Source organism: Ursus maritimus, unplaced genomic scaffold (genome assembly GCF_017311325.1).
Source record: "Ursus maritimus isolate PB19 unplaced genomic scaffold, ASM1731132v1 scaffold_17, whole genome shotgun sequence".
In the NCBI taxonomy this organism is placed as follows: domain Eukaryota; kingdom Metazoa; phylum Chordata; class Mammalia; order Carnivora; family Ursidae; genus Ursus; species Ursus maritimus.
Window position 1 is genome coordinate 37087923 of NW_024424119.1, and position 24664 is coordinate 37112586.

Consider the following 24664-nt stretch of genomic DNA (forward strand, 5'->3'; position numbering starts at 1 on the left):
TTTCAAGTCTTTCAGTCCATATGGATTACATCAACCTGACCACACTCTCAGGTCACGGTTCGATATTCTGAGGGAGTCACAGAAAAATAAGAGATGCTGCAAGACCGGTAAGTACCCAAGTTTCAAAATACAAAGAGCCAATTCCACTAATTATGGAGTCCGAGCTTGATTGTGCAAGGCAGGTAATACTCCAGAAGAAATGACTAGCTCGGGAGCTGTGGGGAAGGAAGCAGTGGATCGCCTCAAATAAGGAGCAGCTAAGAAGAGAATAATGCTCAATCTCTGCTCCTTTGTAAAGGGGGTTGTTGGAGGAATGCAGGTTCTGGATTGCCGGAGGACGGGTGGGAAGGTGTTAGGGGTTACTAGACCCCGGGAAGGCTGACAGGGTGACTAGTTCACTGGTGATGGACAAGGTCACTAGACCACTGGTGTGCAGGGATATGGACGCTGGTGGTGCTGAGTGGCTTTCTAGCTGGTAACCGGATCTCGGGGACGTGAATTCTTCAACATAATCTAATAATGGTCTCGTGGATATATATAGATCGACAGGGTCCCAAAGGGTGACATGGTCGTCGGTGAGAAGCATCAGAGCCCAGGGGCCGAGAACACAGGCTGGGAGTCGGAACTGCATGTGTGAGGATGCGCAAGCTGCTCCGTTAAACCCGAAGCCTGAGCTTCCCCACGTGAGAAAAGAGAACGCCCCCCACCACACACACTGGCCGGGAAGATCAAAGGAAGTGATGCGCGCAAGTGCTGGGAGCACACATCTGGCTGACGGTCCCTCCACGTTACTGCGGATCCAGGTCGACCTACCGGGGTTTCCAGTAGATCTCCAGTATCACCTGCCCTGTCGTACGAATGCTCATCATGACACCGACGCTTCGAACGAGAACACCGCAGACACAGTGGGTCGTATTCAGATGATGAAGCTGAAGCCAGAATATAGCTGGTGGTCAATGTCCTACTCAAAACACGACACCCCAGACTAGGTACAGCTCTTCGGGTACCTTCGGACCAGCACAGAGATGACAGACTGCCTGTTATCTGGCTAGACATTTTTTTTTAAAAAGCTTTTATTTATTCATTTGACAGAGAGAGAGAGCACAAGCAGGGGGCGCTGCAGAGGGAGAGGGAGAAGCAGGCACCCTGCTGAGCAGGGAGCCTGCCGTGGGGTTCCATCCCAGGACACTGACATCATGACCCAAGCTGAAGGCAGACGCTCAACTGACTAAGCCACCCAGGCGCCCCTGGTTAGACATTTGTTAGAATGAATGTGGAATCATTCATTTGCTGAACAGACATTCCTTGAGCACCTGCTATCAGGCATGGGGAACAAAGGCAGATATGGGACAAAGCTCATACTTAACAAGCAGGCAGCCTCCAGGATGAGATGAACAAGAGGCAGTTGTAATGTAAAGTAGTGAAGGCAATGTTGATATAGCAGGGTTGAGGGGCAGGCATAGAGTAGAACACAGAGACTAACCCGGTTTGCAGAGATGGGGGTGGTAGGAGTCCTGGGGAGAAGACTGCGTCTGAGCGGAGGCATAAGGGGCGAGCAGGAGTTGGGCAAAGGGGTTGGGAGTGAGAGCGTTCTCGGCAGAAGGAACAGTATTTGCAAAGTACAGATGGGAGCAACAGCAGGATATGGTGCATGCCAGGAACGACAAGCCGCTTCGTGGTGTAGAAATTTAAATGGGAGGGTAAGAAATGGGGCGAAATAGGCTAGAGCAATAGAATGGAAGCAGACAGCAAAGGAATTCCACAGAGGCAGCCTTGGACCTCACCCTATGGGTGCTGGAGAACCCCGGCAGATGTCAATCATCAGAACGACTCTGAGGACCATGAGCTCGGCAGGAACCTGGAGTCAAGGAGACCAGGAAGAGCACCTCTGAGGCAGAGACGATGCTGCTGCAAGATCAGGGTTGACAAAGCCCTGGGGACTGTCTGGATACGGGTGGCAACAGGGGGAAGAGCGACGGCTGGTGTGTGTATACATTTTTCTTGTGGGGAGAGGAGAGAGAATCAGGCGGAAGTCTCTTCTTTTTTCTCCAGTAAAAGATGATGAATCTGATTTTTTGACATGACTTTGAGGTGTACATGGGATACACGGGTTGAAGTGTCAGTCTAAAAACTCAATGGCGTGATCTGGATTAGCAAAAATGACTTCAGGGTCAACAGCCATAAAATGGCGCCAGCAGGAGAAGACCCAGAATCGGCTGTGATGGTGAGAAAGGCAGTGGGCAGAGGAAGGACCCCTGGAAAACACCAACATTTAATAGGAAGACAGACGGAGAGGCTGTTCCAAAGACTGAGGAAAAAGTCAAAGAGCTGGAGAGCCAGATATCGCAGAAACCAAGGGCACAGAGTTCCAAGAAGCCGTGAGTGAGTGACCACCACCGTCAAACGCAGTAGAGAAAGGCCCACTAAGCTGACGGATGAAAAGCATACACGTCATTTAACAACGAGAAGGTCATAAGGATGAATCCTGGTTAGACTTCTTGGTTGCAGACAACTGAATCCACTCAAGTTATTTTAAGCAGAAAGGTATTTATTAGAGGGTATTAGTGTATACAGTCTCCAGGAGGCCACAGACACAGGTTTGGACGTCTTTCCACCAGGAACAGCAGCAGCGGCCAGGACAAACAGCCACACCCTCAGCATAGGACTGTAAGGGGGGAAACCCACTCTGCCACCACTTCACTCTGCTCGGTGCCTATGACCAGGGACTAGAACCTTCACCACAGATGCACCAGATGAAGAAATGCTTCAGCCACTGTGCCTACCAGAGCTACTCTTCCCAAGAGTAGCCTCATTCAAAGATGAACTTGCTCCACGTCACCTAACGGAACGCTCACCTTCAGACTTCTGAACGCTCACTGCCCCGTGGCCTACACCATCCGCACATGACCCTTCTGCACAACGTAAATGAAGATGGAGTCCAAAAAAAGCAAGAATAATCTTTATTCCTTGGAAACACATTTGTAAAAATGTCTCAGTAAGATTAAAAGATTCGGAACACGTTTATTTGTATGCAGCACAAACACTGAGGATCGAACATCTGCTAAAACGGAATACACCTGTAGACAGATATCTCAGGACGAGTTTATAGGGGACTGGCTCCACTGTGCAGGGCATGCAGCTGAGTCCCTCCTTCTGGACAGATTTTTGTGGTAACCAACTAGCAGTAAAATATCTCAAGAAATGTCAATACATTTTTTTAAAAAGGCTTAAAATGGGCCAAATTACAATTACACGTATGAAAATGGCGTTTAAGAATTGTTTTCACAAAAATACTAGTGAAAAATATCTCAGGTCTATCAAGAGAAAAAAAATGTTTGACCTGTGGCTTGAAATGGGGGGAAATAAATACTTGGGTTCGAGCTCTACCCTGGAAGACAACACACTGATTAGCTGGGACTACGAAATGACTGCACGACCCCCACCCCATCCTACTCCACAGGATGCTTTCGCACAGCGTCGTTAAAATCCTAGACACTTTAATTTGAGCCATAAGTGGATCTTGGGTTGCATGTCGCTTTTTAGAAGAGTGAAGTCCAGGGTAAAAACCAAGCCTCAAGTTCTATAAATTCTGACAGTGTGTATTCATAATTATGTCTTCTGAAATCATGCAAGTTAGCAGCACCAATCAATAATTTAAAAAATTATTCTCGCTCTTGAGCAGCAAGTTCTATCAAAATGGATGCTATGCAATTTGTGATCAGTAAAACTGCTAAGATTCAAAGTGGCTAGACTGCTTCAAGATAGGAAATTCCAAGCCTCCCCGTATGCACGTCCCACCTAACCGGTTATTTACTTTATTCAGCTTCCGAAAGGGGTAACCCTCTGTTAGAGAAGGGAATTTTGCAGTTTTCCTCTGAAAAATTTCGTTGGAATGTTAGATCCTCAGACTAAAATATTAGCTTTTCATAGATCACAGAACTGTAGAGCTGGAAGGAGCTTGGCGGTCATTTAGTCCAACCCGCTCTTTTCAGACGGGCAAAGGAGGACAACAGAGGAGAAGGGGCTTGTCCGTTCTCTGAAAGTGGCCGGGGCTGGGCCCTGGCGGCCTCCTCCTCACCCCAGGACCGTGCGGGGCTCTCCGCAGAGCTATCTTCCCATGTTCTTCTGGTGTTATTTGGTCCCGTTCATTAAATAACAAAGAAATATCAAGTATATAGCAATACGATGAACTCGGACTTTTACTCCAATTTTAAAATCAGAATATTAAAATGATTCCTGAGCCTTTAACTACCTTCATTTCATTGAGAATGCAGTCAACAGTAAACTATGACTAGTGATTGTGCTTGTTTGCAAATATTTACACGGACGCCGGGAACACCTCTTAGAACTATTCCGCAAAGACACCTGTGCAAACACATCTATGTGATGCCGAGACACTTTTCATGGGATGTAAGGACACTATGATGATGAATGGAGGTGAGGTGCTTCAGTCTCTCAAAGTGCAGTCATGAGTTTATCTCGATACACCATACTTTGCATTCCTCCTAAGTTCTTCTGGTTCTGGTCGTGGACATAATCGGAATGGCTGCCACCTTCACTGGCCGATGTTCCCCAGTGCAGCGGCCTGTCATCCTGAAAGCATGGCCTGTTTTGTTGGCAGAGTGAATGGTTAGCGGGAGGGATGGAAGAAAATTCAGAAATGTGAGTGAAACAACACAAGCGTGAGGGAGGTGGGCAGGAGAAACCAAGAGCCATGTGAATGGGGATGGAAACGAATGGATTTTCTACAGTATTTTCAAAATTCAGAATGCAGGTTATCTATCAACGTCCAAGTCGAGAGAAGCCCGCTCCACGGCCATACCATCATTTCTCAAAGGGCACGCTGATGAGCAAGTCAGTCTGGGGAAAGTCAGGTGGAAAGGGGTCCTTGACCAGGCACCTCTCAGGGCTGTGAGCGCATTGCTAATGGGCGCTGTGAACGGCTTAGGCAGCGTTTGCCGGGAGTGCTGGGCCAAGGAAGTCTCTTTTCCTGGGGTAGGTACCTCAGGCAGTGCTCCTCTAACTCTGGAGAGCCTGATAAACACAGAATGCTGGGCCCTCTCCCCAGACACCGATCCAGCAGGGTTGGGTTGCGGCAAAGAATAGGCATCAGCAAGCTTGCAGGGGAGGCCAGTGCCGCCCGGAGAGGACCCTGTTGTGGCCTCCCACAGACTCCCCTCTGCGAACTGCTGGGTAAGGTCGTGCCTCAGGAGGAACCCGATGTGGTAAAATAGGCACAAAGAAGTCTAAAATTCTGTAAAAATAGGTTACTAAAAATAGCGTTTCTAGAAATCTCTCCCGTTTTCTTATGTCTGGAAGAGAAACTGCCTTTGCAATACAGAAACATTTCATTATTACTCCGCTGGGCTGACTAGCTTTTAAAGTTCCCCGAGTATCAAGTGCTGTTGGTAAAACTGCAATGTGGGCCTCCTCCAAAGTCCCCCAACAAAAGTGGCAAGAACCATCAAGAACTAATTGCTCTCCTTTGCCTTGCTCCACATGGACTTATTTTCATCACTCCATTCTCTCCGTCCTTTCCCAAGCAGCAAGGCTAGCAACCTCACCGAGAAATAACTTTATGCAAAGTGAATTCACCAACAGAAAGCGCTTCACACATAAACACCAATTAAGCCTGATCTAAAATTCAAATCTGAAAAGGAACGTTTGCCTTTACAAAGCTGGCATCAAAACACTCTCAAGCCTAATGAAAAACCCAGCAAGGCAGGTGCCAGTTCACTTGGAAAGGACTGTGGTGGGTTAGGGCAGAGGTGAGGAAACACGGCCCGCAGGCTGGATCCCACTCACCGTCCTTTTTCATAAATAAGTTTTATCGGAACGCAGCCCCGCCCATTCACTTTGGGTTGTCTCTGGCTGCTTTTGAGCCACAACGGCAGAGTTGAGGAGTTGTGACAGAGACCACAACGCTGAAAGTACTGGTTATCTGGCTCGTAACAGAGAAAGTTTACTGACCCCTGAGTTTAGAAAAAAGATCTACTGTCACAAAAAACAAAACAAAACGAAAAACAAAAAACCCCCCAACAACCCCCTACCCCACCCCTGAAAAAAGTCCTTTCAAAAAACCCACAACAAAAATCCCCAAGCTTGAGGCACATTTTTAGTAACTGAATTCTTGGGACAGGAAAATGTTACTTAGAAATTTTAAGTAACATTTCTAACACAAAACCAAACCAAAAATATCTGAGGTTAGAATGCCTAAAAACAAAACAAAACAAAACAAAACCCAAAAAACAAAACCCAATTCATTTTTATTTCAAAAAGCACAACTTTGGTAAATCCAGACTCATCACTGGCTTCCTTTGCTTGGCCAATGATTCATCTCTGCCGTGACACGCAACTCTTAACAGCGGTTTCTGACGCAGATTTTCGATTCAAAAGCAGGTAGAATCCGAGTTTTTCCAGACAAAGGGAGAACTTTCAAGAAAGTATAGCTCTGTGAGCTCAAGCACTTACCTTACATTTGGAGAGTGAGGGTGCCACCGAGGCTGGCTGGGGTGGATACTGGGATGGTACTGAGGCTAGAAATGAAATACCAAACTCGATTATTCGATGACCTTTTGATTTCAATGGTCTTCATTTACTTTCTCTTTTCACTGGCATCCAGCTCAGGGGCCCAGGGCTGTGAATGGAAGGCTCTAACTAAACCCTGCCTGGGAGGTGGCTTCCCAGGACGATCACGTTTCCCCACGACAAAGGCTGGGGGGCTGGGGAAGGCAAGGCATCTGCCCGGAAAGGGTCCCCTAGAGCGCCCAGAACAGGCAATATCCATCTCCCCCAAAAGAACAGACGGAAGACACCCAAGATACGGGGAGAATGGTAAGTAATTTCTTTGTTCAGAAACGATTTTTCATCGCTGGCAATGACAACAACTGTGCGTAACAGTGACATCTGCAAACACAAGAGAACTGGACAGGGATACCAAGGCAACAGGACTGTGGGCGGTCTCTTTCTCCCTTGTTTAAAGAGCAAGAATAACTTTCTAAACTATGATCCAAAACCCAGTACCAAACCTCAGCCCCCAGCCGGTCGCCATCAAAACCAAACAAAACCCCAAGAAGGAAGGAAGGAAGGAAGGAAGGGAGGGAGGAAGGAAGGAATCAGTCCATTTAAAGATAGGAAAATAGATCCAGACTGGTGACTCACAAAAGGACCAGAGGTGAAGACAAGGCGGGCCTGGCTGGGTAGCAGGGCTGTCTGTCCACCTCTGGCCTGCAGCAGGCGGCGGCCCCAGACATGGCCAGAAGTCACGGGGGCTTCTCAGGGCTAAACTTTCTGTGGGGCACATTAGACCCTCCACTACAGTCACTACAGTCTTGCCACCATTATTCTTTTAATTATTTCTTCCCCTTCTTCTCCTTCCCCTGCTGTTTTGGTTAATAAGCAGAAACCTGTTCTGTATTATGGAAAATTCTCAGTAATTCTGTTCATTCAGTTTTCAGGAATCAAGATACCCTCCCTCCCTGCCTATTCTGTCTTCTAGTGGCCTCTTTCCTTCAAAGATACCTGTCAGCAAGTGAAGTGTGCAGCCCCCAAAATGACATGCTAGAGGAAAAAGGATCTGGAGAAAAGATCTCAGGAGCCAAATGTGAAAGCAGACCTCTCTCAGGGAGACAGAGACCTAGAGTTTAGATGATTTGCCCAGAGCTGAAATGCTTCAAGGGTTTTGGTCACACAACGAGTCCCCAGATGAGGCTCCACCATTTGGATCTCCAGCAGAAGGGAATAATCCAGAATAGAAACGGAACTTCTGTTCTACTCTTTGTCTTCAAACACAATCAAATCAGATTCATTAGTGCAAGGTGGGTACCTCATCCATAAAGACCTGGAAGGATATTCCCAAAGCTTCCTTATGTCTCCTTTGGAAATTTATTCGCACTCTAAAGCTGTCAAGGAGCATTTTTAAATGTTAACCCAGATGGTTCTCTCCAGGGCAGTTCTGTTCCCCTGGGGACAACTGGAAATATATATGTGCACTTTTGCTTGTCACGGTGACTACAGGATTACCTTTAACTACCAGACAGAAAGAGGGAAGCTAAACATCCTATAACTCTCGGGACAGTCCCACAGTGAAGAACTGTCCCCTCCCCGAACGTCAACAGCATCCTTATCAAAACCGCAGCAATCCATCCTTTCTGCCGCTGGCTGAGCTCGCAGGAAGATGGAAGCTGCAAGCCCATCATCCCGAAAACCCTTCTCAGCACTCAGATGCTTACCGATTAGGCCACTTCTCAGGACGTTCTCTTCCTAGTCAACTCACTCCCAAACCTCAACAGAGCAACACAGAACCTCTAAGACGGGCAAGGGGTAGAGGACCAGGGGTTGCCAAAGTTGTTATGAGAACAACATCTAGGTAACAGTCTTCGTGCCTGGAGTCCAACGGACAACTGTCTCTATGTTCTCTCTGGGCAGGGAAGGCTTTGCTTTATTTTCATTTTTTTCCATGCCTTCAAGCAGGGACCACCCATCCACAGCTCTTCCCCCCCCCCAGCTAGCCCCTCACACCTGAAAATCCCTCCAAACCAAAAAGCCAACCTGTGACCGAGAAGATTCAAGAACCTAAAGAAGGCATCGAGATTGGGAAACTTGGCTGTACCCCTACCAGGTTCCAAGCACTTTTTGCATGTTATTCCCCCAAACTCAGAAGTCACGTCCAAGTTCTGCACATTAGGAATACGATGTCACGTACAGAAGATGATATCACAAAATTCTTCCGAAACATACCTCGGAGACCTTGTCAAGATCACATACACTGGGATCCCACCCCCATCTAAGGAATTAATATCTGCAGTAACAAAAGATCGAGAAAGACACTAACCAGAATAATGCTCCCAGGTGAGCGCCTTTGGAGTAGCTTCTTACACGGGACATTCAAAACCAGACTGCTGACAGGACAGTAGTGTCCTTGGACCGAACGCACCCAGCACAAGAAATACGGCCCCAAGTGAGGAGGTCATCAGACACAGATGCTGCCTCTAAGCAGGAACCCGGTGAGGGACACATTGTCCCGCACTGTCCCCAGCTGCTCCTCAGAACCACCTCAGGTGCTCAGAAGCTGTCCGACACCCAAACCATCTTAGAGCTTCTGATTCAATAACCAGTTATGTTTTTAAAGCCTGCCAGATGGTTTTACTTTCTTTATTTTTTCTTTTTCTTTCTTTCTTTCTTTTTAAAGACTTTATTTATTTGACAGAGAGAGAGAGCACAAGCAGGGGGAATGGCAGGCAGAGGAAGAGGCAGGCTCCCTGCTGATCACAGAGCCCGATGCGGGACTCCATCCCAGGACCCTGGGATCATGACCTGGGCCGAAGGCAGATGCTTAACCAGCTGAGTCCCCCAGGCGCCCCTGCCAGATGGTTTTACTGTGCAGCTGCAGGACTGAGGACCGCTGGTGTCAGTGATTATCAATCAAGAGGATGGGAGAAGGCCCTGATGGACGAGGTGGCTTCTGAGGGGGCTCTGGAGCATATTTTAATGCACAGAGAGGTAAGGGAATTTCAGGCAGGGAAACACAGACAAAGGAACAGCAGGAAGAAATTATGGGGCAATGATTATGTGATTCTCTGAGAGCCGAACACATGATGTGTGATGAGGAGCTGGAAGGAGGGGGGGAGTAACTGTAGAAAAGCAGGTTGGAGCCAGGTTGCAGAAGGCCGTGAATGGCCAATAAGAGCCACCCCCAGGTACTGGTGGGTGGGCAGGCAGGGGGTGGGGGCCCTGCTTGGCCACCCAGTAGAAGAGCAGAACACCAGCCAGGGAAACCTCTCTCTGTGCTCCTTCTGCAGGCTCAAGAGGCCTGGCACAGTGCCCTACGAAGAAGGTTCTAGAAACCAATGCTCCGCTGATGTTAACAGATTACACTATCCAAAAAACAGGTAGGCAGGGAGGTGAGAGGCTAGTTGTTGTTGTTGTTGTTGTTTTTCTAATAGGGAGGGATTGTTCAATAGTCAAATGATTTGGGGAAACAATGGCTTAAAAAATATATAAATAAATCGTGTCTTTTTTGCAGGATTTCTCAGTGCTTTTGACACCCGAAGGGGCACTGTAGGATCCAAAAAGGGGAATGAAGGACACACCATTCCCCAAACATGTGACTAAGACATCCTTTCCCAGAGGCACATCTCAGGGGACTCATGTTCCCGAGGCCGAGAACACACTGACAAAACACGGTCTCGCTTGAGTGCCCCTAAGAGGTTGTATTTGACCACCCAGAAACTTAAATATATGTCCCTGCTGTTGACCATCTGACAATGTGAAAAAAAAAAAAGGCCCAGCTGAAATGACCAAGAGGGACCAGGGGTCACGGAAAAAGGCTCTCCTCTTACTGTTTTCTCAAAAAAATAAAAACAACACCCCTGCCACCCGCCAACCAACAAAAAACGTTTTGCTATTGTTTCTTTGAAATTTGACTATAAGCATAATGACTGCTTGAATGTAGAAAATTTTGAAACTTTAAGAAGTATTAATGAAAATCTTTAAAAGCAGTATCTCACCTGGTAATTATGGACTTCGGGATTTGTTTTAGAGCTAAAGAAAAGAAGGGAAAAATCGTAACGTAACAGGTTGTAAAGTGGCATTATTAGTGATTTATTTAACAATCATCGACAAATCCTACCAACCCTGTTAGGAACCTCCACGAACACCATTTCTTTTTTGGTTATTAGCTGTTTAAATGAACATATAACCAAGGCAACCAAACAGCAACTTCCGTTCGGCACTTTCGAGCTCACAGATAGACACACAAGGCAATATTCCAGAATCCCACTCATGATGTCATGTTTCGGTGACAAACCAAGTAATTTTAGCTCCCGTCCCAGGTCTGCGCGGGCACTGCTGGGTGGCCAGCCAGAGCTTTCTCCAACTTCAGGGAGAGCTACCAGCCACTCCTGGGCAACTACCGCTTTGGGTCCCTCGGCTACCAACAGTGCTGCGTTCTGGCCACCGCTCGCTTGGGAACGCTCGCTCATTCCATTTAAGGCTCTGTACTGGGAACTTCACATCTGTTACTATTTAACCCACACGACAAGGCTATGAGGTCAATAACTGGTACCACCTTATTTTACAGATAAAGGAAAGGTTGCCTAACAGAGAAGTGAGGAAACCTGCTCAGGGCCAGCCAGCTAGACCGTGGCAGGGCCAGGACTGGAAGGGACATGTGCTCCATCCCAAAGCCCATGTACTTTCCACAAAGCCAAGTAGGCTCCCTGAGGGGCTGCAAAAATGGTCCAGGCTCCACATGCGTGATTCTATTTTGATGGACTCTTAAGTATAACTATTCTGGCAAAAAAAAAAAAAAAATTAAAAAGAGATATATACATGGGCGGAGCAGGCTGGCTTCACACATAAAATGCAATGTTTCATACGCAAGGTTGGCATCTACCAGGAAAACCACAAACCCGGCACAATCGTTGGGCTATGTTGCTAGGGTGGTGTGCTTGAAATCAAGGTTTATTGCTTCTCCAACAATGAGAGAAACATTTCATTGTTATGAGTCTAGCTTGGGGTCTAAATGGCTCTGTGTTCCAGTTTTCAGAGAGGGCGAGTGCACAGAGAGGCTCGGGGCCAGAATCACCTCTAGCTGGATTTCATCAGGAAGGGTAAGTGTTCTGCAAGGTGCTGTTTTTCTGGTATCACCTCTGCAGCCCAGAGCACAATTTCAGCCCTGGATCCCACAGCAATCCTACTCACCCCGGGATCCCACAGGCCGTGAAGAGCAACTGAACAGCTGCAAACAGTGGTTATTAGCTCATTTGTTCCTAAAGGGTATATTTACTGTGTTGTGTTTTTTTCCCCTAGTGGGCATTTTTTTTGTTTTGGTCCCCAATATATCTATAATTTCCACTAGAGGCTAAAAGGAAAATATAATTTTACCAGGGAAAAACAAAGCCGTCACTTCCTCAGAAAGCAAAGGAAAGACATGTTGTAATTCACAAGCCCTTGAGAAATCAAAGACACGTTGACAGGTGCAGAAAGGTGTGACTACTTTGCGCAGGCTACCTGCCACGGGGATCCTAGAGACGGGCGTGCCTGCGGGCCTGCAAGGAAGCCATGAAGGAACCCGGTGACCTCCTCCCTCCCTCAGGGGGCAGGACTCTGGAGCCCCTTCTTCAGGTGCTGAGACGTGAACGCAGACACAAGAGTCACCCGCTTGCCCCCCAGCAGAATGGCGCTGCAGGTAGAGCCCGGAATCAGAGACAGAAGGCCGCGTTCCCAGCTGTGCAATATAGGGGCTAGTCGTGTTCTCTAGCACCCTGGGGCCCTGCCAGGTGTCTTGGGGCTGCCTGGGGGAGAGGGAGCAGGTGAACAGGCAGGCCCAGCCTCCTCCTCTCTGCCTGGCTTCACCCAGAGCAGCTCCACTTTCGTTCTGTGCTCAAAGCTGGGCTTCCAGGTAAGGATTCTTCCAGGGGTCTAACATCGAAGGCTAAAAAAGTGAAGACCAACGCTGATCTTGCCCAACCTCCTCGTTTTCCATGAGAAAAAGGAGGCCCAGAAGGAAGGCCTAAGGCCGCAGAGCTGGATGGAAGCAAGGCTGGGGGAGAGGCCGGGGGCCTCCTGGTCCCCCGGCCCGCATCCTCATCACCCACCAGGGCATCTGCTACCCACTCCCCACCACGCCGGGCCCTGCCACCTGTCCGGAATTCCTGGCAGAGTCAAGCTGTGCTCATCTCTGAGATCTCCGAGACCTGTGCCGGGCAAGACCCAGGAGCTAACTCAACTGGGCGACCGGTGGCTGGAGCTTGGACACCAGGGCCAAAACAATTACAGCCTGTGACCCTCTAGCATGACAGCCGTTTCAGAGAGCAAAAAAGAGGTCTGTGGGAGGTGGTATGGTGGTTCTCACCCGGGCCACACACCAGAATCACCTAGGAGCTTTAAAAAACCAGATGCCTGGGTCCCCCTCTCCGTAATGGAAGCAATTAGCCTGAGGCATGGTCTGGCTGAGTGGCTGGGGGGGGGGCGGGGTTCAAGTCTCACCAGGTGATTCCATGTACAGCAAAGATCAAGAACACCTGTGCTGGGGAAGTGGCTGGCAAATCACACCCCGTGGGCCGAGCCTGGCCCACCTGCATTTATGAGGGAAGTTTTATTGGAACACAGCTGTGTTCTTTCATTTACACACCGTCTACGGCTGCTTTTGTGTGCCCGCAACAGAGCTGAGCAGTCACGAAAGAGATAGCATAGCCTCCAAGGTCCAAAGTATTTACTATCTGGCACTTTACAGGAAAAGGTTGCTCACACCTGTGCCGGAGTTTCAGCCTTTTGACATGTTCTTTTGTCTGCAGGACATTCAATAAAGGTGTTTAGTAAAGGGCTGCTCTGCTGTATGACTGTAAACCCTGCACGTCACCCCGTGGATCCAGCATTTGCTCTCGTGGAGCTTTGGCTCAAGAGCTCAGCCTTTGTTTCCCATCACTGCCTGCCGTGCCATCAGCACAGTGGGCCGCACACCCTCCTCTCACCTTTATCGCCCACCGTTGTCATAACCAAAGCACAAAGCTATGCAAACAAAGCAGCTGCATTTTAAAAAGGAAAAAAAAACTGTCTCGGAACATTCTATTGTGTACTTATTGAAAACCAGGAGGATGGTATAGCCAGGCAGCAGAAAAAGGGGGGAAAAATCATCAGATGACTCACTTTGTGGTTTAATTATATTAAGGAAAAAGTCAACATTGCAAATAAAGACAATAATTAGAGAGAAGAGCTGTACCCCAGAGTCTGGGGGCACTTACCAGAACTGAGCCGCTATCACCGGGTTGCTTGCTTTAAAGGAAAAAGAGAAAGGTATGTCATCTTAGAGAGCTGTATCACTATTCACCACGCAATGACAATGACCAGGGTGGAGAGTTCTGTGATCTCAGAGGGGTCCTGACCCCAGGAGGCAAAATCTTCACCTTCGCTACTTCTCCTTTCTGGAGGAAAAGTCTCCTTTCCCGTGGGCCAAGCCCTCCAATTCACCCATCGAATGTTGAGCGTGCTCCCAGGGCCAGGTGCGCTCAGATGCAGAGATCAGAGACAACTCTTGTTGTCAAGGAGCTCACAGTCTTGACCCAGAGACAGAGAGGTGTGTAAAATCAAAGACAGCATAAGGGGATGAGAAAGGCTGAAGTACGAGCCTGCCTGCACCGGGGAGCTCAGGACAGACATTTCTGGCTGGAGCAGCGGTGTGTGTCTGTGGAAGGGACCATGGACAGAGCTAGAACTCCTGTATCTAGACTCGCCCTCGTTCTTTAAAGGATGCAGTGTGGGCAATCATTAAAAGCTTCACAGAGATGCCAGAACTCTGGCTGGAGAAAATGCCAGTAAAACAAAAGAGGAAAAGAGGATAGAGACTGGGAAGGAAAGCAGAGGAGAATCAGAGAAGCTGTGGTCTGGAAGAGCCCCAAAGCCACCCATGGGGTCAAGGGTCAAGTCACAGACCGCCTCCTCCCTCTGTGATACCAGGGAGTCTTTCCCTTTGTGCCTGCACACGCCTCCGGGGCCTGGGAGCTCAGCAGTCTTGAGATGGCTCTGTCTTTGGACAACACCATTAGGAAGCTCTTCCTTATTTGGAGTGTTTCTGGACAGCACTGACCCAAAGGACCACAGCAGGCATAAGGCTTGACAGGGAAGCAACACAGCCCTCCTTCTCTCCCCCACCGCATCACCTGTCACTCCCAGTTCCTGCAATCAATCACCTTCATCCATCATCACCCTTCTCTGGGCATGCCCCCAGTCCTCTCACCCTCTGGTCCTTCTTGGAGGTGAGGCCACATTTCCAGGGCTCTGGCCATTTTTCCCCATTAGAGCAGCCAAGAATGACTTTAGAGAGCTTCTGGCTGGCGTGCTATTGCCCCATTGGTTCAAAAAGGCAGGAAACAGTGGGGAACACAAGGTTGACGATTCTAGAAGGGGGGAAGTAAAGGTGCGGGTCCCCTAAAGGCCCACTAAGCCCTGAGTTATACAAAGAAAACCTATGGAAGGGCCGCTAGGAGTAAGTGATATGTAGGGGAGGGCCTGGGGGGTTGGGAGCACAAAGGCCGTGCCATGAAAGGGCTCACAGTTCAATGGTAAACTAGGTGTCCCGGAGGGAGGAACAATCAAGCGCAGACAGAGGAGAGCTGGGAGGTGGGATGTGGAGGCCGGGTTTAAACGAGCCACTTGCTCATTCACTGACTGGTCCTGTATTGGGCACCCGGCCTCAACACGCGTGAGGCCACAGTTGTAACTGACAGACAAGGCTCAGGGGGTTCTGGAAAGGGGGGGAGGGGCAGGTTAAATTCAAGGGCATGTGTGTTCGGATGGACCTCGGGACCTGAGTCCAGGATTTAAAAGTTCTGGATCTGCTTTTACATGGACAGAATTCTGGTTAGCATGAGACTAATGTCCCCGTTTGAAATTGTAAAATGGAGGAGAGGAGGGACTGTTTTCCTAAGACACAGCATCATCTTCCACAGGCAAACGTGGTAACCAAGATATTCCTAAGGTCCCAGGTCCAACAGAAGCAAGAGGCACAAGAAAAGAAGTATGAAGAAGAGGGAGAAGAAAATGAATGACATCGAATGGGAAAAACTAAGGACAGTGGACAGCAAAAGTGGCCTGATTCCCCTCAAGAGAATTCCTCCCATCGGGATTTTGTCAAAAGCTTCAGAATGGCAGAGCAGAACCGTAGAAAGTTCCTTTAAGAACTGCGTTACCAAGGTCCATGGGGCTTAACCCACTAAACTATAATGTAAAATTCCAGGGAGAATGAACAACACACCACCTTTGAATGTCGAATGTCTCCGGGATGGATAGCGTTTACTAGGCTTCCGCTCAAAGGTGCTGGTTCTTCGTAACCTGGCGCCATGTGTGGCTTGGTATTCTGTCCGTCCGCTGGAAAGTAAATATTTCATTGCATGTTACCAATATCAGAGTATCAGTACATTATGCATATTTGGAAGCACGCTTCTATTTTCAAGAGCTCCGATGTAAATTTCAACTTATCATGAACTCATTTGGTGAAGACACACACTAAATTTAGCCTCGCGTTTGGAAATATAAGCTTTGCCAAATCCAAGCTGTATCATAGGGGCAGATATTTCCACTGAAAGACAAAGCCTGCAATTTAGGTACCAGCCACTTGGCTGCACAAACCAAACAGGGCCAAGTACTCAGAACATCTGACCGAGAGAGAACAATGATTCACAAATAAAATAACCTTTCATAACACACATTACATAGCCATTTACCTCTTCTAAAATGCTGTTCTCAATGACCACTTAAGTCAACCGTGGCCTTCTTACAATGCCAAGGGAAACATCTCTTCTCTCACCAAGGCTTTCTGGGTTTCAACCACCGTGCGGCCTCGCTGCCCTTTCCAGGACGCGTGCTGCTTTTATCTGATCGCTGCTGTATTCCAGCCGTGCTCGGCTGACGATTTCTCACACGGAAGGGACCACTGGCCACCTGCTCTAGATGCTTCCAAGGGGCAACCTTGTCTCCAACCTCCCTTCCTTCTTCACCTCTCCTCAAGCAGCAGAAGGGAGCCTGGTCTGGCCAAATCCTGGCGGAGTTTCCCCCCAGGATGGCAAAGGCCGCTTTGGTAACCATCCCAACCGCTATCCCTTGCACAGCAGATAAATCTGAAATGAGTGCATTTTTTGGCATATTCAACAGAGTTCAAGGACAGGCCATGTGTGGGTAGAGGTTATGAACCAGGTGAAGTTTTAGAGCTTATGACAGCGAGTCTCAGATCTGTAAACGAGCCTCAGAAACCAACCCGGGGAGGGCATTTAAAATGCGCATTCCCAAGCCTTGTTCCTGAACGCACATGTGCGTGCACCCCATCGATTCTGATTACAGGGGTCTCGGATGAGGTCATAAATCCTCATTTTCATTAAGCCTCCAGGGCATTTTTATGTATGTTGAAAGACACGGTCCTACAGTCACAAGTAAAAAGACGTGAAAAATTAAATTCTTCATGTTTTCGGGGTCTTTTCAGATTCAAATATTTACTGAGCCCACCCTGGGTCACTGGGACACACACGGACACCTGCTCGCACTCTTTACCATCACCAAACTTCTTGACGTTGGTGCAGGAAAGGCAAGGGTAGTGGTTAAAGTGTAAGACCTGATGGTCTGGGGTTGAGTCTCAGCTCTCACTTAACTGGCTAGGACTCCGGGTAGATTACGCAACCCCTCAGCCCCTGCCTCATCTGTAAAATGGGGATCATCAGAGGACCTATGGCCTTAAATCTGCTGCGAGGATCACACATTGGTCCACGAAAAGCTCTAGAGCACCTCATGTTCTAAGTCTGTCGACCTCACGTGCACTGAGCACTTAAAGCGTGGTTAGTGAGACAGAGGAACTACATTGTAAAGATTGTATTTATTTATTTATTTGAGACAGAGAGAGAGTACAAGTGGGGGGGGGGTGGCACGGCAGAGGGAGAGGGAGAAGCAGGCTCCCCGTCGAGCAGGGAGCCTGAGGCAGGACTCGATCCCAGGACCCCAGGATCATGACCTGAGCCAAAGGCAGATGCTTAACCGACTGAGCCACCCAGGCTTAAATTATTTATTTAATATTAACCTTGGGGCACTGGGGTGGCTCGGTCGATTGAGCGTCTGACTCTTGATTTTGACTCAGGTCATGATTTCATGGGTCGTGAGATCGAGCCCCACGTTGGGCTCCGTGCTCAGCGGGAAGTCCGCTTGAGATTCTCTTTCCCTCTGCCCCTCCCCAAATCTCTCACACACGGACTCTCTCTCAAATAAATAGACAACTTTAAAAAAAAATTCATTTAATCTTACTTAATCTTAATGGCCACATGTGGCTAGGGTCTACTGCTTTAGACGGCATAGTTCCAGCGACACGTCCGCGATGGACAATTCTCTCATTAGTCCCACTTTTATCCATGAGAACGCGGAGGCTCAAAAAGCTTAGGACTCAACCGAAGGTCAGATCCCAAGAAAGAAGCAGGGACGGGACGCCCGACTCAAGCCCCCGGACACAGATCTACACGTTGCTCCATTCACGAGAAACATCCCTGCCGCCCTCTGTCGAAACGGGGCATCCACGTCGCGAAAACCCCAGTGCCCACCTGAATCTAAAGCGAGACCCCAGGCGGATGAAGTCCGATCTGCTGGATTTGCTGTTTCCTGGTGTCCGCAGTCGGAAGAAGGCGTGGTGCTCCACGGCGCATTTCCACAGGTGCTTGCACGTCCTGGCGCTGTCCAGCCGGAACACAAACGTGTGCTCCTGCTCCCGGCCCTGAGAGGCGAAGTGCGAGGCGCTGGCTCAGGGGCTCTCAGCGACCTCGGGGAGGCCCTGTCGGCAGCGAGGACGGCACGCCGGGGCCGGACTTACCTGATCGTCGTCCTCCACCACGACCAGAGTCAATTTGCTCTTTTTAAAATCCATTTTGGTAATTTTAGGCCTGGGCAGAGAGAAAACACTTTAAAAGTACAATCGGCAGGAAGGCTATCTACACAAACAGCAGTTTCCTTTCTACTCGTTTTAAGCTTAGGTGTGCTACAGAAATCATTCATTCATTCAAGCGTGATTTATGCAGAAGTTTCAGGGCCAGAGTGCCAAACACCCACAAAGGCAGAGCAGGGGGTGTTTTTCAAGCAAATCTGGGTGTTGCCAATCTCCCTCCGTCATCATCCATCACATAGAATTCCACCACAAGATAGGAAAAGACATTTTTAATATTAGACAAAACTAAATTACCAAAAGAATAAGCCTATTTTGTTAGCTCCTTCAAAGATTAATATGCCTGTCGGGGTCAGTCCAAGAGAATATTCACAGCCATCTCTTCCCTACAAATAAACGAAGGGACAATCGGTAGAGGGTTCTAACAGGTCGTCACAGAGCAGAATGCAAAACAGTTTCCTCGCCACGTTGCTTTGTTGGCACACTGTTTACACGTGGCCTGGCCGCAGCGCACCCCAAGAGACCCCGTCACTTAACCGCACACGGTTCTTACCCTGACAACGTGCATGTCTACCCCATACATTTCCAGCCACTTCGCTTTATTCAGATAGGACAGTTCCGCCTGGGCAGGGCTCTTTCCCCTTAGAAAAACCAACGGAAACACATGTAAACTGCAGCTCGTACACCCACAGGATTCTGAAGGGCACAAGCACACTAGGGGATGGTCTGCAGCGATGAAAGGAATGAGGGTGTAGATGAACAGGAGAAGACCTCCATGGACAGACTGCCCCTCGACTAGAAAGGTGACCGCCAGCAGTGCTTGTAATGTGCACACGGAAGGCAACAATTTGTGTGCATGGACGTGGCTATGCCCACGCCGGGTAAAGAGGCCGGAATGCCACACCACTGGCTGCCCACGAGGACCGGCTGCGGTGTGCACGGGATGTGGCACCGCGACGCCCCGGCCACGCCTTCCTCTCCTGTTTTGACGTGGTACGAGAGTGGGCTAGCATCACTTTCCAGTTTCAAAAAAAGCGCTCAGGCCCCTGAGAAGGACTGAGGGACAAGAGAAAACTAGGCTCCATTTCTGAGTCCAAGACTGACTCAGAGCAGGCAGAGTTCAGGAAGGGGGCTGGGAGGGCAGAAAGGCATGAGACTGTCGCCGAGGGAGACCCCGGGGAGAAGGAGCAAAGAGCCAAGCCATAAACGACAAGGCTGGATGTAGCTGTGGTGACCACACGTCCTGAAATGTAATGCTGTACAACACACGGTCTCAAACACCAGTGTCCCTGTAAGGGTCTCTAAAGGGTTTACTCTAGAAGGTTCAGGCCACGGACAGAGGCCCGTGTGCGGGTGAACAGACCGAGGCAGAGCCTGGTCACTCTCTCTAGGAGGCCAGGCGAGCAGCGGTGTCCCCGGCAGCCACGAGCCAATCAGGACCAGGCTCTGTCATCAGGGAGCAACGGGAGCGCCGTGTACTCCTGCCTGTTATCTCAGTATCTCAGGAGAGGCAGGTGTCATGGGGCCCTTTGGCAAAACAGGACTGAGAGGCACGGGCGAGATCAGTGAAGAGCTGGAGATGCAGTTTGACAGTCTTCAACCAGAGCCACTCTGCCGGCACATCAGAGTCCGACACACACTTACAGATCACGAAATAAACATAGCAGAATGCTAGCTGGTAGCATCGCGGTACCTGCACTCTTTCCATCTCTGGAAGATATCAAATTCCATCGCTTCTGTCTGATTTGGAATGAACCGAAACTCAGACACAAGCTCTGGCGTGTGTTCTGGAAGCTCGCACTCCCCCAGCTCCGCTGCGAGGTTCATAAAAGGGAAGGAAACAGGAGACAGTGAATGCTTTCAGTGATTGCTGCAACCAGGTCCAGAGGCAGTTTGCACGATTATGAAGCACACATATCCCCACGTGGAGAACCCCCTCCTTCCAGGAGGGCTGAACTCCCGCCCGGTGTCCACACGTACATCCAGAATCCCCAAGAATCACCCTCATGCCCTCCCCCTTGGGCAAAACACCATTATCTCAGTGATGCCTGTCTTTTTCTCGACTGTTTCTCCTACCCGAGGAGGCCCAGATGATGTTTCCCCCGTGAAGTGGTAGAGCCCAGATTTGCAATAAAAGGCAACTGCAGGGAATGAGGACCTGCTCGGAAACATCCATTCGAGCAGGCTCTCGCTAAGGGTGGGTCCAAGCAGCACTCCTGAGTCTGCAGTGCTGGAGAGGACCAATCAAGAATTCAGTACATGTAGAATCTGGGGGAAAATATGCCAGGAGGGAGAGGGAAGGAGTGAGGCGGCCGGGGGGTGGGGGGGGGCGCGACAAGGCTGCAGGAGCAACTGCGGCAAGTCAGCCAGAACCAGGAGGAAGACAGTAGCTCAGAGAAGAGGAGCGGCCACCTGAGCAGTCCCAGCCTGAAGCCCAAAGCGCACGGTATGCTAGCTGCTCTCGCCAAGTACCCCACAGAGTGAAGGGCCCAAGGACACAGGGGGCCCCATGCCTCCAAGACACAAATGAAAAAATCCACTCTCCCTACCCTGGACCCCACCCCTGCAGCTCAGGGAGCAGACCCCAGGCCATAAAGGAATGCTCCAGAGGCTTCTCTGATGCCCTGCCGCACAAAGGGTGCCCCAGCTTCGGCATCACCGGGGAGTTTGCTTATAATGCCCAATCTCAGGCTCCACGCCAGACCTACTGAAGCCAAGCCTGCTTTTTCACCAGAAGCCCAGGTGACGGGTGCACAGGCTACTCTGGAAAGCACGGGTCTGCAACACTGGCTTTTGACCTTGCGTGCACATCAGGATCACCCAGAGGGCTCCCTAAAACACACACTGTTGAGCCCCATCCCCCAAGATTCTGATGCCGTAGGTCTGGAATCAGGCCTGAGAATTTGCATTTCTAACAAGTTCCCAGCTGACCCGGGAGCACACCTTGAAAACCACGGCTCAACACAAGAAATCCCACCAACTGATGAGTCAGCACATGTCTGAGCTCCTCCAGTCACAGCAACTCCCTAAGTACCCAGCAGCCTGTCCAACCCCGGAGCCCACCGTCTCTGGAGGGACTCCGACGGGCTTGCAGAAGTGGGTGAGACTTCTCTGCCCGTACAGATGAAGCACTACTAGCAAGCTCAGAGGGGCCAGGGGAGAGCAGTATGGGACACTGCCTGACACAGGGTGGGGACCTCACCTGACCGAAGCCCCTCATTGTGACTCTTTAGTGGACGGACCCTGAAATCACCAGGTGGTCTGGCGCACGGTGTGCAGCTACTCGGTGCCTCGGGCAAAGGCACAAATGAAGATTCTGCTCTGGAAATATTCACCCAGCGAAGGAGGGCTGGGCTCCCAAGGCTACCACTGACCGAACAAGCGCTCACCCTGAGGCTGGGGGGCTGGCGAGGCTAGAGGGGCAGTCTGGGAAGAGATCTCCTTCCTGTGAACCACACTTCCCCTGCACCCATGGGCCGAAGTGGGGCAACAGAGCTCTGGGTTTAAGTGATGTCTCGGCGACACCACTAACATCATCAAGCACAGCAGGGAGAAACCAGACAACGACAAGGTTTTTCCTAAGACCAGGCACGGGGGCCAGTGTCCCTCCTCACCGTTACAGGACTAGACACGGCCTGAGCGATGCCTGCTACACGTATGCTGAGACAGCACACTTGCCTTCCAGGAATCTTCCAAGTGGCAAAACGACACTCCACTGTCTGTGAATTCTGTAGCCAGGGTTCTGGCTATGGAGGGGGCGGAGGGTGGCGGAAAGAGCTCAGACGCAGCAGAGCCGGAATCCGCCCTCTACCATATACTATCCCTGCGACCTGGGCAACCCACTTAACCGCTCTCCGTCTCTGATGCCCCGCCAGTAAAACGGGAGCTACTGTGAGGATGAAAGAAGGTCATGGGACTCACAGCAAATGATGGTCCCGTTCTCCTCCCACTCTTTGTGCCTGGATTAACTTACTTCCTCACTTTCTTTCTTTTTTTTTTTTTTTAAGGTGTTATTTATTTATTTGACAGACAGAGAGAAAGAGCACAAGCAGGGGGAGCGGCAGAGGCAGAGGGAGAGGGAGAAGCAGGCTCCCCGCTGAGCAAGGAGCCTGATGCAGGGCTCGATCCCAGGACCCCAGGATCATGACCTGAGCCAAAGGCAGATGCTTAACTGACTGAGCCACCCAGGCATCCCATTAACTTTCAAATCTATCATAAACTTAGTCCCCAAAAGAGCACAGCCTTCACTCAGGGCCACTGCGTCAGAACTCTGGAGGAGAACCGTTCATTCAAGGACAACCACAGCAAAACTATGTCTTCGGGGCTCAAGCAAGGGAAGAAACACACCCTCCATTTTATTCAAAGCCAGACACGCTCCAGTGATCCTGATGGCCTGACGCAAGCTGGTTCCCCTGGGGTGGAACTGGAAGGCAGGCTGTCGCACTTCCCAATGGGATGTAGGGAAAAGAGGCCCCAGAGGGACAATGTAACAAGACCTTCCCGCCTTGTGTGTCTAAGCCTTCAGCCTTCTTCATTTGTAGCGGATACAATGGCTGCATCTTAAATTACACCAGGTTGTGGTTCCAACTCAAATGGGTCATTTCCCCAAGAAAGGCACACAGACAGCTGATCTCATTCACGTCTGCCTCGGCTCTGGGGCGCAGCAAGCGGTCCTACCAGAGCTGGACTTTGTGAGTGTGCTGATGCCTTCACCCCACAGCAGGAAGTGAGGGAGGATGCGGGGGAGGGGAAGATGAGAATGCGTGTGCCTCGAGCTCTCCTGGCTCAGGACCAGTGGACTGATGGCCCCGGGTCTGACAGGGATGTGACTTCATCCTGTTAACTACACTCTGACTATGGCCGGGCTACCGACTCTGACGGCAGAACCTCCTGGAGACGCAGAAACTCTAGAGTAGATGCCACTTGGCCAGCTGGTAGAATGAGGACCTGGCCAAGATGGAGAGCAGATTTCCATGTCCCCCAAGCCATTATAGAGTCTTATAGCATTCACCATAAGGACTGTTATATCAGGAAAATGTGGACGTGAAGCCCTTAGCATTGTGTTTGGCACAGACATTTACAGAGGACAACACTGTCCCTTCTACAACCTGTGCTTTCAGACCTCACGAGCAGGCTCCCCCCTTCAACCAAAGTCTTTGAAGAGCCTCTCCAACTTCATTCGATTCATTCTATACTTCCTGGGCACCTACTACATGCGAGCCCCCATTAGAGAACAAGAATTAAAAAGTGACTAAGGAATAGAAGTGTCAGGTAAGGGGAGTATCTTGCAGTCATTAAAAACCATCGTTATGACAAAATATGTGCACTAAAAATACCAAGTAGAAAATCATACAAAAAACTGTATATGACTGATCGGAATTACATTTTAAAAACTGCACCTAACTCACAGAAACTCTTGACTGTGCATGGCAGGATGATGGGTTCCTTCCTTCCTTCTACTTGTCTATTGTGCTGCTGTCCTAATAGTCTATAATAAATTTGTACTGGTTTTATAATTTGAAGACTTAGATCAACTTTTAAGAATTGGCAAATACAAAAGCTGGAAGCCAAATCTTATGATGGTATTCAAAATTAAATAGTAATTATGAATGAATACATCATAATTCATTATCCCATAGAAGCTGATAAACACACTGCTGAACAAAACCACAACATACTGATGTACTGATAAAATTCCTATGTGCGGTTACATGTTAGGAACCTCTTAATTAATCCTGGAGACTTTAGCAAGTGTTTCTTGTGCATTTGAAACTAAAATCGACCAGTGCCTAATATGGAACAGTGAACGTTGACAATCGTGCAGGCAAACCTACCATCTAAGTCCCGCCTCTAAGTAGATGACTCCCAGTCAATGCTTCGGCCTGACCTCTCTGACAGAGCCGGATGTGCACACTCAAGAAGCTACTGGGGGTCCCACTGGCACCTCTCAGCCAAGAGGCCCTCCACAAATGATCTCCACTGGAGCCAGCTCCTCTAACCATTCACGCTCCCATCACCCACCATCGGGTGCCCTCTGTGACTCTTCCCTGACTCCCCTCTCAACAGTGATCTAATGACCAGATCCTTCTCTTGTACCACCAATGTTGTTTTTTTGATGTGTGTGTGTACACGCGTGTGTACCCCCCTGCCCTAGTCAGTTTCCTTTTACTACAGCAACACCTTCTTACTGCACCCCCAGCCCTGGTCTTGCTCCAGTCCCTTCTCCCCATCACAGTCAGCGTGGCCTTTCTGAAT

The 24664-nt window shown here is 49.5% G+C and overlaps 1 protein-coding gene across 1 annotated transcript in view; it reads right to left on the reverse strand.

Moving 5' to 3' along the window:
• Positions 1 to 24664, reverse strand: part of EPB41L4B (erythrocyte membrane protein band 4.1 like 4B) — a 126298-nt gene that overhangs the window by 49544 nt on the left and 52090 nt on the right. The window contains 9 exon segments of the mRNA XM_040631688.1: positions 6472 to 6536; positions 10509 to 10542; positions 13746 to 13776; positions 15758 to 15867; positions 18075 to 18244; positions 18341 to 18410; positions 18707 to 18795; positions 18963 to 19050; positions 20103 to 20223. Of these exon segments, the coding sequence (XP_040487622.1) occupies positions 6472 to 6536; positions 10509 to 10542; positions 13746 to 13776; positions 15758 to 15867; positions 18075 to 18244; positions 18341 to 18410; positions 18707 to 18795; positions 18963 to 19050; positions 20103 to 20223 (778 nt within the window).